Source organism: Diabrotica undecimpunctata, chromosome 3, assembly GCF_040954645.1.
Source record: "Diabrotica undecimpunctata isolate CICGRU chromosome 3, icDiaUnde3, whole genome shotgun sequence".
Classification (NCBI taxonomy): domain Eukaryota; kingdom Metazoa; phylum Arthropoda; class Insecta; order Coleoptera; family Chrysomelidae; genus Diabrotica; species Diabrotica undecimpunctata.
In genome coordinates, this window is record NC_092805.1 from 88,139,048 (window position 1) to 88,156,571 (window position 17,524).

Here is a 17,524-nt window from a genome sequence, read left to right on the forward strand (position 1 = left end):
TTTGTAAAAAAGGAAGAAGAAATGACTGAATATATTGTCTGCAACTGCAGAGTAATTGTTCGTTAACGTCATAAATACCTGGAATAGCAGCTCCGAGGATGCTATAAGTCTAAATCTTTTGGAATAAAATATATAGGTATGTAGGCTTTCAGCGATCTTTCAGCTCGCAGTGTGGAAAGATCTACGAGACCTAACGATCGCTTTAAAATATACAAATCTATAAATCTAATAAAAAACTTTATTAGTTATTGAACTCTTGCAGCATCGCACCTGCAGTGAAGTAATAAGAACAAACCATAGCAGTTTCTTCACCAGTGTTAGTGCTTCCAGGCAGGCCAGTATTTACTCAATACTAACACAGAATTCCTAAACCACAATGCGAAGTCCACATAGATGACTTGGATCTTAAATGTAAGGCTATATTCGTTGTATAGAGAATATAGGTTTGATGACCAATAAAAAAGAACTAAAGTCATGAAATCGGGAAGAGAGCAGGGAACAACTCTTAAACATGAGAGAAAACTTTCATGTTGGTGACTATAATAATATAATTATGTAACCATTCTCTTACCTGGGCTGAGAAGCACAATAAACCCCAAAGTATAAAATCGTAGAGGATAAGTTGTTTCGATTAATCAAGCCGCTATCTAACAAGATCACGTTATACAAACCCAATTTCATAATTCCAGTTCTAATGTAGAAAAGGCCGATAAGAAACAACAAGAAAACTACAGAGAAAACTACAAAAATACTACCCAGAAACTTACAACTAAAATTTTGTAAGAACGAATATCAGTTCATAAACTTAGCAACAAGGTTTCCGTATGAGAAGGTCGCGTACAGATGTAACATTCGTCATAAAACAGAGAAAGCTTTAGAATACAAAGAAAACATTAGAATACAATAGACCCGCATTCCTATGTATGATCAACTTGAAGCAGACATTTGACAAAGTAAGACTTACTTACTTACTTAAAAATGTAATACATCTCTTTCTAATAAAGAGATCCCGCTGGATATTATACAAACAATTCAAAACGTCTATCAAAACGATAAGATGGAAGTCATAATAGATGGACAACTTATATGTTGGAACTATAGATACAGACAATGGAGTAATACAGAGGGATTTACTAAGCCCTATGCTACTCAATCTAATCATGGATGAAGTCATAAAGAGAGTCAGTAAAGGAAGAAGATACATAATGGGGAATTATGAAATTAAAATTCTCTGTTCGCAGACGATGCAATATTGATAGCCCAAAACGAAGATAAACTTTAAAGACTATTTTAGAGATTTAATATAAAAGCAAAAGAATTTAACGAGTATCGTATGAAGTCGATGGAGTTAGCATTGAACAAGTAATGGAAATAAAATACCTTGGAATACTGTCCAGCCAGAATACTATATGGCGTAACCGACACATTACCTGTGAGTGAAAGAAGAATCCATAAGGCCAGTATAAGATCAATAATAACGTACGAACCACAAACAAGATCCCACACAGCCAAAACACAAAGAATGCTGGAAACTCCAGAAATCAGAATATTCAGAAGAACTACAGGAAATACGCTGAGGAATCGAATAAGGAGCGACAAGATGATAAAGGTAATACAATAAAAAGAGTATAAATAAGTGGACAACAAATAGAAAAAAAGAAAGGAACAATCACATCAGTAAAATGCAGACAAGAGTCGTTAAAGTAACGAGGTAAAATCATCAAGTGATAGGAAAAGTACCGGCCGACCGCGCAAGAGATGGAGTGACATCTTCCATAGAGACAACAACCCGGAAATGAACAAGCAAAATTGCTTCTATACATTAAGCTGCGTGAGCTGAAACATGAGTGCCTTCTATATCTAACACATGCTAAAATAGATTTAATATTCGAGAGAAAAGCCCCCAGAAAAATTTTAGGCCCAATAAACCAGAATGGAACTTGGTGTCTTCTGTATACGTTTTAACTATATAAGACGAACAAAGAAATAGCTGAAGCCAAAGATTAAATTAGAGTGCAACTCAGAGCAAATGAAAGATATCATGCAAAACGGTGTTAGCCATTTCCAACATAACCAGGAGAAGAAGTAGACCAAGATTTAGATAGTGGGATAGTGTGGATAATTATGTCAGAAAGATAGGCGTTATCACCTGGCATCAAACTGCAATGAATAAAATCGAATGAAGATCCCCAGCATCCCCAGCGATTAGGAAGATCCCCAGAATAGTATCACTAATGATGTTCATGACAATGCGAACCTCACACAATAAACAATCTTCTGACACACACATAACTTCAGAAAGCAAATTATAACACACAGATAAATAGGCGTACATTATACAAACCACGAACAACCTCACACAATAAACAATCATCTGGCACACAAGTAACAACTTCAGAAAGCAAATTATAACACACACATAAATAGGCGTAGATTATACAAACCACGAACAAATATAAGATCATACACATTTCAACACGCAAAAACACTACACACACTGAACAAAACTCAAAAGAAGGACACAATAATGTGACCATAACTGAGAAAAACCAAAACTAAAACATCAATCCAGCATAAACAGCACCTACCGCATAGACAACTCCTCAAAAACCAAATGGATTAAAACATGGAATATACCAACGATGGCATCGCCAGCTCTCGCCATCACCGGCTTGCCACCTCTCTGTATGCACGCAATCCCAGCGATACTACCATTCGATGAGCGCTGGAGATAGAACACCGGCAAAGGTTTAAAACAGCGTAGATATTGACAGAGAATCGAGTTCGGACCAGAGTACTGATCTGGTAAGAACTCTAAACCGTACTTTTCGAGTATTGATCAAATGTAATCAACAACTCCGGGAGTTCAAGATGGAGTACTGATCTAGTAAGACCTCCTAACCCGGGTCTTGGAGTATTGATCTAAGTTCAAATTATCCTACCGTCGGCGACCAAGTATTGACTCGGATTCCTCGTCCGTATCGAGTAGTGATCGATTCGGCCACCTCTAGCCTAGACTAAGTATTGATTAGTCTTTCCCTGATATTTGGGTACTGACCAACACATCCTTCATATATTTTAACTTGCCTTTCGTAGGTATCAACAGTGGATCTTAGCATCGTCAATTTATTCACTAAGATTGGTATTTTATTGTACATATTATATAGAAGTCCCGGAAAAGAGAGAACCGAGGAAAGAATTATGAAAGGCAAAAAACATATGGAATTTATAGACATGTTGAGAAGCAAGACACGTAAGTAAGAGAACAAAGATGAACCTATATAAGACCTGTTTTTACATATGGGATGGAAACAACGATGATTAACAAGAAGTAGGAAGAGAGCCTACTAAGAAAGAAAAATTATGAGTACGATACTGGGCCCCAATGTAATAAGAGAGGGGGAAGGAAGAATGCAAACAGATGCTAAAATTGAAGAAGAATTAAAGTTCTTAGAGACTATAGTCAGATACATAAAATGTCTTCACTTAGAATGGATAGTACAGAGACGCCCACACTTAGATATGCTGAGAACGATAACTAACTGGACATCATTATGCCCCAGGTGTAGAGGAAGGCCTAGAAGAAGATGACTGGATGATGTAGAAGATGATAAAAAAACAATGACTTAAAGACTGGAAAGTTCAGTGCAAGGACAGGAAGAAATGGAAAAAGAGCCACGACAGCAGCAAAGACACACAGCAGGCTATAAACGACATAAAGGAATAATCCACCTCACCCAAAAATAGGATTTTGAACGCCATGTCGTTAGCTATAATCCATAGGGGCTGTAAAGCTTAAGAATGAATGAATATAGAAGTTAATTTTATTTTGTTATTTATTTTGAATATAATTTTATTTAGACTAAACTTGTGTTTTACTGAGTCTGTTGCCTAGCAGAGCTACCCGTCACAAACTCTACAACTGAAATAAACAATTGACGGTCAATAACAGGTAGAAAGCTTATATAACTTCCACGTATTTTTGTCAAAAAGATCCTGGCAGCTTGGGTTACTGTGATAATTCCACAAGAACAGAATATTTACAACCGTTTGTTTAATTTTATTGCTGTTATCGGAATCACATTTATAATGAGACACTAAAGATATGAAGGAAGTATACGAAACTATCAAGAAATATACACGTTAGTAAAAGAAAATCCAAATACTTTGAACAGATTTAAAAGAGAGTAAAGAATCTGTTCAGAGAGATAATAAGAGTATTAGAAAATCGAAGCACACTAGTTCGCTCCCAAGGTCAAAAAACCCTCTTAATTACATACTAGTTCGCTCCGAAAACCATAACCTAGTTCGCTCCCGTGGTCAAGCGGCTTAATTATTTATCTATTAAGTTCTAGGAAAATTAACACCAGGAAAATAGGTACTGCGGCTTTTGTATTTTATATTAGAAATTATATCAAATATTGGTAGTTACATATTTATATAAATACAGTGATAAGCAAGCTAATAACCGGCAAAATAAGCAAACGATGGAAAACATATGAAGTTGTAAGATAAAAGAGATGAAACTAGTAGAGATGAAAATTTAGCGATAGAAACCTATAAATTTACATTCTATTCACTGTTTCCCACCTTTAGACCTATCACAGGAGGATGTCAACTAAAACTGTTACGCGGTAGTTTCCAAACTCTTACGTCTAAAGGTGGGAAACAATAAATGAAATGTAAATGTACAGGTTCTATCGGCAAATTTCCCATCTCCACTAGTTTCATTTCTATTTATCTCACAACTTAATGTTTTCCATCTTTTGCGTTCTTTTGCCGGCTATTAGCGCGCTCATTACTGTTATGTATTTTGAAAAATGTTAGTGATTGATTTAGAAATTATATTAGAAATTTTGAATTGTTTTTAAAAATTACTGAAACCATTTTTGTGCCTATTCTAAAATATAGGTATAATAAGAAAGCAATACAAGTGTAAAAACTAACATAAAATATATGGGATATTCTCTACCATTACAAAATTAAACAAATATAAATTAAAACGAGGCATTTATTTCGCTAGAAATCTAAATGAAATACATTTGACAAAATCAAATCTACTAATTTTATTTTGCTTTAATTCCGCTTTTTTGTGATCAACAAATTTTTGACGCTCTAGAAGTACTTTTCGGTACACTTTTTTGGTTTCACAGAACTTCGTATTTTTATATTAGTGTCAATTTGAATATCTTTTAAAACTTCTAAAAATTGAAATATATTAGGGTGCGGATTGTAAAATAACGAATTAAATGTAGAATGGAAACTTTCGCAGGCATTGGTTGTACGCTCAAGTGATGAACTGTTTCCGCCCACATCTCAGGAGGAAAGTCTGCCTCTTCAGAAATATAATTATTGTCCACCAAGTAGTCAGCAAATTGTTGTACGGTTTGGTGTTGTGCTGGTGATATTTCACTAAAGTCTAAAAAAAAAAACTCGCCTACTTCTAATGAATCTAGAAAAGGTAGACCAAACATATATCTAAGGTATTGTCCGACTTCATTGTCGTTTGAATACTCAGTAGCCAGACCAACTTTTTGAATTTTTCTCCACCATGATTGTCCTAGATGAAACCTAAATCTTTTTATTTTCGCAGATGGAAACACTTCACTTACAGCTGCATGGATCGCTTTTTCGAAATCGGCATACACAACCTTGGGACTAAAATTTAAGTTCAATTTTTGATACTCCGTCTTTAAACAATTTAAGGCAGTAACATATGAGTTTGTTAACTTATTTGAAAGCAAAAAGAATCTTTTCACTTAACATTTCACTTACTGCAGATTTCTCCATCATGAACTAGGTATAACGACATTCAAACTGGAACTAAAGTAATAATGTTAATATTCGCACCACCCCTATTTCTTATCATAAAATTTTAGGTAGCCTACTAATTACCTACCAATCTTTTCAAAGAAATATATCAATCGCAACTTCTGATACGGAAAAACCCAATCAAATATTGAACAAGGGAATATGGGCTCTAGCATCATAATACTGTAGTGATATTATCGTTATAATTTTAATATTTTTTTAAGTAAGAAGTAGTGTTATATAGTAGCATTGTTTAAAAAAGACTCATTCTTTTTTAAACGATGATGGTATTTAGTGTTGTATTAATAGGTAAATACAAAGTTTGAGAAGACATTATTCAAATATCTTTTCTAAGAAATATATGGCCGGAGCGAATTTACCTATGCCCCTTTTCTGTGGGGTATTAAAATCTGACCGAGGGAGCGAACTAGTATACACCCTAGAAAATACTAAATGAAATTAAAATGTCTTCTTGGAAAAACTTATCATAAAATCCAAATCACCATCAAATTTAAATCAACGATCAATAGACACAAGAACATTTCAAAGAAATGGTTAAAGTAGATAAAAATAATGTAAATATACAAAATCCACTAGGGAAAGTAAGTATTCGGAAACTTGGTAAAGTGTTTGTTTCCTTAGAAATTTGAACAACAATGGAGCCGCTAAACTACTTAGAAATTTCAGAGAATATATTATCGGGTCTTGCAAAACAGTAAATAGTCATGTTTGAGGAAGTTGCCGAGAACCAAACAAAGGGTGTTTATGAACGTTGCGCTTTATGAACGACTAGATAAAAATTATATTCGAAATACATCATAATGAGAAAAACTAATGACCATTTTATATTCTGATAATCTCGAAAATCGGAAGAAAATGATTTCTTTTTCTTCTTAATGTGCCATAACCAAATTTGAACGTAAATATCACCTCTCATATATTTGTGTGAACAACGTACAGTGTACACTCTACACTGTACATGGATATAGGGGGCCTATATTAAACGTCGAATCCGAACGACAGATCACGACTTTGTGGTTTATCAGCCATACTCTTTTATTTTTGTAGCACGGATCGAAACCGCATCATTTTTGAGGAATACTGGTGTCAATTTTTTTTCATAGGCCTGATATATGAAAATCGCAAAATCGAATAAAGATAAAATATTATAAAGAACTGACAATCAGAGAGTTAGATGTAGTAAAAAATAAACTAATATAAACAAACAACCAAAAAGTATTGATACTACTGCAAAAAGAAAACCAAAAAGTATTGATGTGTCCCCGAAAGCAATAATAATCAACCACGGAATAGTAATTTCTTTAGTACGGTTCTTTTATATTTAGTCGTTTGGAATCGACGTTAAGCTATAGATACAACAATTAGTGATACACAACACATATACAAGAAGTAGAAGAGGGGCCTACTCCAAAATTTTTATGGCACCACAAAATATGTTTTTATACCCAAAAATTGAAAAAAATGTAATTTGTAGAGTTTATGGAGTATACCGTGTGGATTTTCAGTTACGCATTGGGATTTATACCATTCGTAAAGCCACTTGTGGATTAGGTTGAATACGGTTTTTAAGGTTTGTTAGGGCGTGGTAGATTTTTGGAATATAATTGTACATTGGTAGTTCTCTCTCGTTAAATATCTTTGTTCAGCAAGAGAAAATACAAAGAGGCCGCGAAGCAATTCGTACGCCTTTTCACATTGCGACCTAGAGCATATATCTAGGAAAGCCTATTATCACCCCACAGAGCTGGCGAACTCTAGATTATAGCCTTGGCACGGTAAGTGCACGGACTAAAGTGCAGACGTGGACTAAAGAAAATCCATATAAAACCAAAGAGGCGGAACCTAGATCGGGGAGACTGGAAAATCCTAGTCTTTTTGATCAACGATTTACATTACGATTTACAAAACATTGAAGGCTGATAATATGTGTAGATTCATGAAGCTCACTCTTTGTTTATCTTTAAAAAAAGATGTAGTACCAGGAAAATGAGCATTCAAAAGCATCTCATAATTTCCTCTTTTATTTCCGTAAACTCAGTTTTGATTTTAAATGTCCAGTACCGTTGGATCGATCTTTTGAAAAACTTTTTGAAAGTGCACCGCAGATGCTAAATTGGTGATCATTCGGCAAAACTGCCTCCATTTTCTTCTTTTCAATCCATTCTATGGCACTACAGCCAATGCGAGCCCTGGCCACCCTCAGCAAACCACTCCATTCGTTACGGTCTGTAGTCCTTCTCCCCCACGATCGACTGGTTTCATCGATTTTTTGCGGCCTCATCCACATCATCCTCTCATAGCTTTCTCGGTCTTCCAATAGGGCTCTTACCCTGCATTCTTGAATACAACAGTTTTTTTTGGAAGCCTCTTTTTCTTACATCCTAAATACATGGCCTGTCCATTGAAGACGTTGTAGGCAGACATACTAAGATAAAAGTGATTCTTTATTCTTCTTGAAAATACACGCTTGGCATGTTAATTATTTGTTTTCAACCTTTTACCATCACAGCTAAAAATCAAATAGATAGACCTTAAACCTGCTGTACAGATAACCACCGCCTATTCTTTTGAGGGGAAATCATACACTCGTAGAGAGCGCAAACCGTTTATACTATTTGTCTGTCTACTGAAGTGCGTTATTTATTTAGCTCACGCTGTTCGCATATCAATTTCTCAATTCAGTGTTCTTTGTTAATTAGTCAATTAATGATATAATTGTTTATAAAATAACAATTACATGATTACTTCATGTAAGTTTTGTTGGGGCGATATTAATTTTTATTCTACAATGAACTGTAGAGGATTTAAATATTATGTTACACTCATGTATTAGACTAATATTTTAGAAGGAATGAAAACACTGTTTAAAAATTAGACTCGCTACCTACTCCAACATGCGTGGATTGTGTCTCACTCGTATTCAAACAATTAAATGTTATCTTTGTTCCACATACTGAATAACGTATACAGTAGTTGAAAACTTGCGGTATCGGTATATATATACAGTATACTCCCTCTGTAACGAACACGGTTATTACGAGGTTTCGCTTATAACGAGATACATTAGATGTCCCGTGAAATTTCTATTGAACTATAACCGTTTATAATGAGGCAAATTTGGTTATAACGAGAGAGAATAAGATCCAAAAACGTGTTTTTTACGTTTTTGGTCGGGTCGTGGCTATAAATAAATACCTTTTCAAACAGCCCCTCAATAAACTTAACTGCAGCCCGCAATAAACTTCTTTACAATGAATAAATACAACTGTTTCACATCTTTAGAAAATATGATAGAATGATACTGGACCATTTAAAGCAGTTAAAAATGACAGAGTTCTTAAAATTGCAGAAGCAATAGTTTATGTTATCCTTGAAAATACGCTTTATACATTATGTAGTTGGAAAAAAATATAAGTACAGATTTTTTGTTTTAACGTATATCATTGATAATAAAAGTAAACAACTCTTTTATGTTTTAATATATTTCATTGACAATAAAAGTAAATAACTTTTTTTCAAAAACGCCATTCAAACAATATTTATTAGCATCTTATATTGCTCCGAATGGCTTCACTATAGGAAGTTAATAGTTTAGAAAACTACTGATTCATATGTATGCACAGTATTATTATTGTCTGATATAACGAGATCGGCTTATAACGAGGTAATTAGTCTGTCATTTCAGTTCTCGTTATAGAGGGAGTCTACTGTATATATATATATATATATATATATATATATATATATATATATATATATATATATATATATATATATCATAATTGTATCTCATTCGCAACCTATTTTTCTCTTGTATAGAGCCTAGTATTCGTCTCAGTAACTTTTTATCAAAGGTGCCCATGCGGTTTACAGATTTTTGAGTCAATACTTAAGTTTCACATCCTTAGCTCATTCTCGGTCGGATTATGGTCTTGTAGATTCCTATCTTGATGTACGTCTCGTGATTTAAATGTCTGGTTCATAGCAAAGTATGTCGTATTGACTAGGATGATTCTTCTGCTAAGCTCTGCATCGTCAATGTTGTCCTTTGTGATGTTGACTGCTAAATAGATAAAGCTATCTACTTTTTCGAAGTTCTCAACAAAGTGTCAAGTAGGGTCGTGTTGCTCTCTCCGATCGGTTTTGTACTAGGATTTTAATCTTTTTTGTGTTTATTCACAGATATATATATATATATATATATATATATATATATATATATATATATATATATATATATATATATATATATATATGGGATTTAACATGAGAAAATACGCAGAACTCTCACAGCCTTTTTACTCGTATTTGTTTAGCATGTGATTTAAGTTCCGAATACGTATTTTCTTCTTTTAGTCCTTCTTAGTTCATTCTAATATTTTGTTGGAACCCTTATAGTCCCCTCAATTACCTGAATGTTTGATTCTCTTGAAGGCTCTCCGACATTTCTATCGGCAGCTTTATTCCTGATAGGACAAGATTCCTCATAACAGTTTATTCTTCTTCATCCTCTTTATAAGCATTTCTGCTTGTTCATTAGCAGATTATTATGGAAGTATTGTAAAAACAACAAGTTATATTAAGATTAGTTTATTTTTCGTTTTAGACAAATATTGGCTTGGATCTTATGCGACAGACTGTACTTCTTGCCTGCAGGGTATTTGTGTCATAAATACCTTATAAGGATCTTGGGTTAAACTGACGCCGGCCTGTCGACACTTTTAGATAAAAATGCAAGCCAAAGGAATCGCAGATGTGATTTGTGTTCTCAACTTGCATGCCGAATGTGCGGCTGTGTGCGGTCTCGGTACGCTAACGATCTCCTACTCTCAAAAATGCAGTAAAAAAAGTGCATTTAGTTTTCGCTATATTCGCGCGCCCCAAAAACACTATGTAAATATAAATATTCTGTATGTTTTGTAAATATTCTCTAGTTATTAAATGTGTAGTATCGATCAATCACGCTTTATTTTTCTATAAGTATAACCCGATCAAACCAAACATATAAGGAATGATCGCCGTGAAGTCTGCTTACGTATATCGAAGGAATCTCGTTAACAGTCCATGGTCCTCAAATATTTGGTACTGTACCCGCTGGGGAAAGGAATTTAATAAGCTTTCCCCCAAAAATTGGTGGAGATTACGGCAAAGTTCCATCAGGAAGGTTGTCACTCCATCTTTTGCGCGGTCGTCCGATACTTCTCCGATTGGTGACTTATCTCTTGCTATTTTGACGACACGGGTCTTCCCTATTCTGCTTACGTTACATTTTCTTCTATCGTCTTCACTTCTCTTTCGATCTCTCAGCGTAGTTCCTCTAATTCTTCTCAGTACTCTCATCTCTGCCGTTTCCAGTAGCCTTTGCGTTGTGGTTGTGTCGGCTTTATTGGTCTTACACTGGCTTTATAAATTCTTGACTTTATCTCAGTGTGTAAATGTGTCTGTTTCGCCATATAGTGTTATTAAGGCATCCTGCCAGTCTATTTGCCTTTTACTTTTTTATAACAGCTTAGGAACTGTTTTGGTATACGACTGAACTGGATTTACTCACGCTCTGCCTTTACCTCGAAAGGCAGGATTCTGTATTAGGTTTGTAAATAATCTAAATAAAGTTGCCGATGCCTCCCATGTTGAATTTGAGTTTCTGTATGATGGTTTTGGTCTTTGAGCTGTTATTGGTGTCCATTATTAGCAAATATATTTATGGAAGACTTTGAAACAAATATTATTTTTAAACAAAATTTAAAACCCTCAATACGGTGAAAGTATATTCTCCGTTTGGTTTCCTTGATTCAAGTTGTTAGACACGTTCCTGATGGATATAAATAATAAAGAAGAGTCGATAGAAATCGGTATGTAATAAGGTATTTTAAATTTTTTTTAGTTAGAAAATTATGAATGTATTTCAGATTTTACGAACGCGGTGTACATTTAGGGCACAAAATTATATAAAATATGTAGACGTCCCTGTATGTGCTCAGTGAAGGGAAAGCTATTCTGCAAGTGCACACGAGTCAAATCGAATAATGTGCTCGATAAGGCACATAAATTGAATTTGGAACAATGTGACAATTCAATAACCATTGTTAGGTACGCTATATCTTCATCGTGAATCGGCATACTAGCGTGAATAATGCAAACTTAGCAGGAATAGTATAATATGGACGTAGGCAGCACGGATACTTTTCAAATGTATCTACGTATGTGGGTATTTCAAATGTAGTTTCCTCATTCATGAGTAAGTCCCGTTTCATTGTCTAAGTGTCTGTGTCACTTCGGCTTTGAATAGCTTTTTAGATATGTTTTTGAAACACGGTTTATAAAGAAACGCCTTGGAATGATGGTGGTTTTGCACGAAAATTAAAGGCGCGTCTCGTTTATAAACTTCCCTTTTGGTGAAAACGTAAGTGGGAAGAGTTGCGTTTTTATTGATATTTGTATACCTCAACAATCGATAGTTATATTTTTGTTTGTACATTTCCATTTCAGTTTTATATAGGAAAGTATATGAAACAAATAATAAAATAACACTCAAAAGGACACCGTTTGAAGAGAAGGAATGATTTTAAATTCCTAAGCAAAAATTCATTTCAAACTCATACTGAGATTGATCGAAGATAATCTCATCGACAGAATATATCAAACATTCATGGCATCAGAAACGAGTACTTTGTGATAGTCAGAAATGATAGGAATAACAAAATGGTTGATACATGAATTTGAATATTAGAAAAAAGACTTTCGTCTTTCTTAACTCTTAAATTTTACTGGATATTGAAGTAAAATTTTCTTTTCGTCTTGCAGCTTCCAAGAATATGGTCGATGAGAGTACATATTTCGCCCACAAAAATATTCATAAGCATGTAGTGGACCTCGTCAGATGGAACAAAAAAAAACAATAGATCACATCCTTCTAAAAAGTCTCATACGTACCACGGGCCAACATACTCGGACCATTTCGGAGTGTGCAAGAATAAGAGCAATATTTCAAATGCGAAAAAGGATACCAGAAGTAATAGCTACAATAAAAAAGTTTTGGGAGACTCAGATACACTAGAAATATATCAAAACTGTAACACATAATGGACGAGAGCTTAACATACAGTGCACAATGGGGTATATAAATATATAAAAGAAAAATCAAGATAGAGGCAAATAATATCTTTGGAACAAAAGAACCCATCCACACCACATAATGGCTGATTCGGTGATGAATGTGAAAATATCACCAAAAAAGAACCTATAAACTTACACAGCAAAGAGAAACTCAAGATAAGAAAAAAGAAATATGCCAAATACATACATCATAGGAAAATTAAAGTTTTCCAGGTTCACAGGAATCGACGGCATTCCTACAGAGCTCTTTAAATATGGAGGTATATTAGAGATTTACATAATAGATCAAATCATTATAAAATAGTAGCACAGAATAGTAAAAATGAAAAAATGCACCGAAATTATTTTTTATTATAAGTATATAAAAAAGGAGATATACCAGAGCGTAAAATTACAGAGCCATAAGTGCCCTGAATAAAGTTTACAAGATATTCTATTAATGATTTATACTGTTGTCGAACTGTATATACCTGGAAGAACTTCTTGGTGAATTCCAAAGAGGTTTTAGACCGCGCTTATATATACATCAGACCTTTGTTCTCAGCCCAATATTTGAAAAAACTAACGAATTTAATATTGATACCGTGCACCTCTTCAATACAACTTTTTTACTAATATTCTTGTCTTTCAAAGAAAAATATTACGACAATGTTTCAAAACTCTCGAGCCTGTCTGAAGCCCACAATTTTTTGACACCCGAAACATTTTCAGTTTTCCTCTGGCAGAGTTCAATGTAGCAGTCTTATACCTAAAGGTGGAAATACTCAATAAATAAGTAAATAAACATTTTAAGCTTACGTTTCAAATAAAACTTACATTTACCAAAGAAATATCTTAAAAAATACATACATTAGGAACACTAAATGTATACAAATGCAAAGGTTATTCTACCAAGGTAGTATGTATTTGTCATACATTAATAAGATTGTATAAGATACAATTTTCATTTTAACTCATATTCACTAAATTAAGAATGTCAAGGGTTTTGTACATTCATTTGTAACGACTGAAGATGTAAGTAATTCTCGATGCTGACAACAGGTTATTATTTTGACGCCCAAGAAACTTCACATCAGAGCTGACCAAATATTAACTTCACTACATTGCTGAGGAATAAGTAAATAGTAGAGGTTGTGGATTTTCTAAACGACTATGAGTCATGCATGCGCAAAGTTCAAATTTACGCTTCGACCGTACAAATTTTAATAATTTTGGACGGGCCTACGCGCAGATATTTTCAAGGTCATAGCCACTTAAAAAATCCACAAGCTTTAAGTAAGTTTCATAGTTTCTTTTCTTACTCAGTAAGGTGAAATACGTGCGTCGTTCGCACACGGGGAGGCGACTGTCACAGTATTCACGAGTCATGGCCATGGAATGACGTTAAGTTGCATTGTGCCGTCTGTGAGATTCGTGGTTTAGATATAACTTGCCTTTCGGATACACAACTAGGGTTCATGTGGTTAGTCTCGAGCGTCAACTTACCTCCAGACTGATTCGATTCGAGGACAATGCCAGGTGGGGGTTTTAACATAAGTAGCCAAGGGCAGCTCAGCGAAGACAGAAACCTCATGTAGATCAAAAGCGGGTTTGATTCTGATGTTAAGTGTGCACAGGAATTGTGAAAGCACAGCCTATCAATCCTTTTGCCTTAAGAGTTTTCAGCAAGAGAATAGTTATCTTAGGGGCAAATGACTTATGATGGCGAGGCATTCATAGCGACATTGCATTTTGATCTTTTGATGCCGGCTCTTAATATTATCGTGAAGCACAATTAGAATGTCGTAAGACAGGTTAGTTTTAACCTACTGATGAGTCGTCGTTACGATAGTAATGCTGCTCAGTATGAGAGGAACTGCATGTTTGCATGCCATTAGTGGGATTATGCCAAAACGCATCAAGGGCCATATCCTTTCTAGTCAAAGGATATCTCTTGGAGTTCTGAGTCATACCGCTCAAAAAAATGTGGGTTTTTAAAGTGGGATCAATTATTGATCAGACCTTTAGACAGACGAACATTTTTCAATGTTGGAACTCGGAATTGAATGTAGATGACTTACATACCTGGCAGGGTTTTATATATTGTAGAGCAGTTTCCATGCTGTGATATATTGAGTCTCAGACCTCAGCTTGGAGATACGTCGTGTTGGTTAGGTTAGGTTAAATCTCATCCTGGTATATATTAAAAACTAAAGCTTTTAAGCCAAGCTTTGTAGACGAGCCGATGGTCCAAATTAGCTTACATGTCATTGGGTGGCAAGACTGACATTGGCTCCTTAACATCTTAATTGGAGTGAGTCTCAGGGGCAAAACGTTATGTTTACAGTTTCTGATTTATGAAGTGTATGCTCTTGTCTTACTCATGTACGAACACTAATGGTATGGTCCTGAATATTAATGTAAGGACATACTGAGCTGAATTTTATTGAAGATGGAGCATTGCCAACATGAAGATACAATAATAATAATTTAGTATATAATGTTGTCCCATATTTTCATTATAGGGACCATATTATGATACCACATTTAGAGAAATTAAATCAGGCACTCAGTTCCCTAAATGGAAATCTTATTAAGTGTATTCTATCTGGGAGTAATTTGGAGAATGGAAGCCATGATCTAAGTTGGAGGAGAAGAACCAATATTAATAAATTGGTTTGTGCTCTTATTTAACTATTCAATTGTTATGTTATTATTCTTTCATAATTTTTGTCAAAATTGCATTGTCAGAAAAAAAATGCAATTTTTTTTCAATAATCAATAACTTTGAAGCGAATCCAGATATCAATATTAAAAAAAATCATTGTATAGGGAATGAACCAAGCTTACACAATAGTTTTGAGTTCCTTCCAAACGCAAAATTTCACCACAGGGTGTTTTACAGCCTAGTGATAAAAACATTTTTATTGTTTCTCTTATTATGTTAAATCTGGTCTTATTCAGAAATTTTAATCAGGTGAATAAATCTTTAATGATGTTTCCCCTACTGAGTTAATTAAGATCAAAATTTGTTAACATGTTGAAGTGACCATTTATTATGTAACCTGAGTGTACTGAAACTTAAATGCATATTTTTGCCAAACCTATTCATCATTCAAACTTTATCTGCTCGTTTATTATGTTTTATTAACTCTAAAATGATTTTTATTGCTTTACAATATTTCCCAGATTTAATTCAATTGTTTTAGGTTACATAAATTTTGGTTTGATATATTCTAACTTTATTTTATTTACTATTAATTATGTTACAATACTTTGATTTTTAGTTCTCTTGTATTGTTACAAGTTATAAACTATAACAATTTTCTTTTTTCCAAATTTATTTACTGCTGCTCATTTTTTTCATTTTTTGTAACATTGCATCTCCAAGCTTATCCAGAATAATAGCTAATTCCATGTAAGACCTTTTAATTTATTAGCAACATCTTTGTTTTCAAAATAAAGTTTGCAAGTACCTTTATTCAAGGGGTTCAATCTAAACATACATATGCATCCTGAAATGATATATTTGGATATATTTTCAAATATTTTAAAAGTTGTTTATGTAGTTTTTATAATACCTCTGAAATTGTTTATATTAGATATAACAAACAGACAACAATTTATTTTACCTCAGGATTATTGCCAAAGCAGTTTGATTTTTTAAATTTTGTAGCTCTTAAAAGGATATAAAAAATCTCCTTCCAGTGCTACAATAATCAAGTTACAAAGTTATTTCTTAAATCAATAGTAGACTAAACAAATCAATTTATATACAATGCATAAATTAAACACTAACCGATAACACCTAAAGGCGAAAATGTGTCACAAGATCATTCTCTAATTAATAAACAAAATAGTAAAAGCGGACTCCATGCAGGTATATTGGAGGTGGTCTTTTTTTCTCAGAAAACTGGAAAGTATTCCTTCGCCATTTTGTTTATCTACACCTGACTACAAATATTTCTTTATTTATTTAAAATTGATAGAAGTCCTTGTGACGACAACTACCACAACAATTATATCAACATCAAATTTTGTTGTCCTACATCAAAAAGTTGATAAGAAAATTTGTTTACTATTAGCTATAAAATGTCACAGGTAATTCGAGAACTTACCTGCATAATCGAAAGGGTCCGACGCAAAAGAAATTCCTAATAAGAAAATAACACTGAACACTCTTAGTACTAACATGTTTGTAGAGTTTTTCATAAAAAAATATTCACCCAAAACCTTTTCAAGATATCGAGAACAATTTCATATCGCGGTTCGCGACCATGAAACTAGTCTTCATATACGGACGGCAAGTTTTTAGTCTGCCCAAGGATTGGTTCATGCCAGCGCCGCCAGAGCGAAACACAAAAATCGATTTAGAAAAGCTTTATTTGTGCAATTGCATTTTTCTGATTAATTGTGCTAAATCAAAAATAAGGGTGTGCTCAACAAAATTAACAAATACAATAACAAATAGATAATAACTGCAAGAAGTAAAATATTGGAAATTTAAACTACATATATTCATACATATAGGTTCAAAATCAAAAGCAAAAAGTTTGTCCTCATTTTAGATTATGCACACTTCCTAAAAATGACAGTT

General features: G+C 33.9%; 1 protein-coding gene across 1 annotated transcript in view; it reads right to left on the reverse strand.

The window, feature by feature from the left end:
- Cals (calsyntenin 1) overlaps positions 1 to 17,260 on the reverse strand; it is a 457,567-nt gene extending 440,307 nt beyond the window's left edge. Inside the window, exon 1 of the mRNA XM_072526238.1 lies at positions 17,046 to 17,260. Within this exon, the coding sequence (XP_072382339.1) occupies positions 17,046 to 17,139 (94 nt within the window). The 5' untranslated portion in view covers positions 17,140 to 17,260. The remainder of the gene's footprint in view (positions 1 to 17,045) is intronic.
- Positions 17,261 to 17,524: the final 264 nt, after the last annotated feature.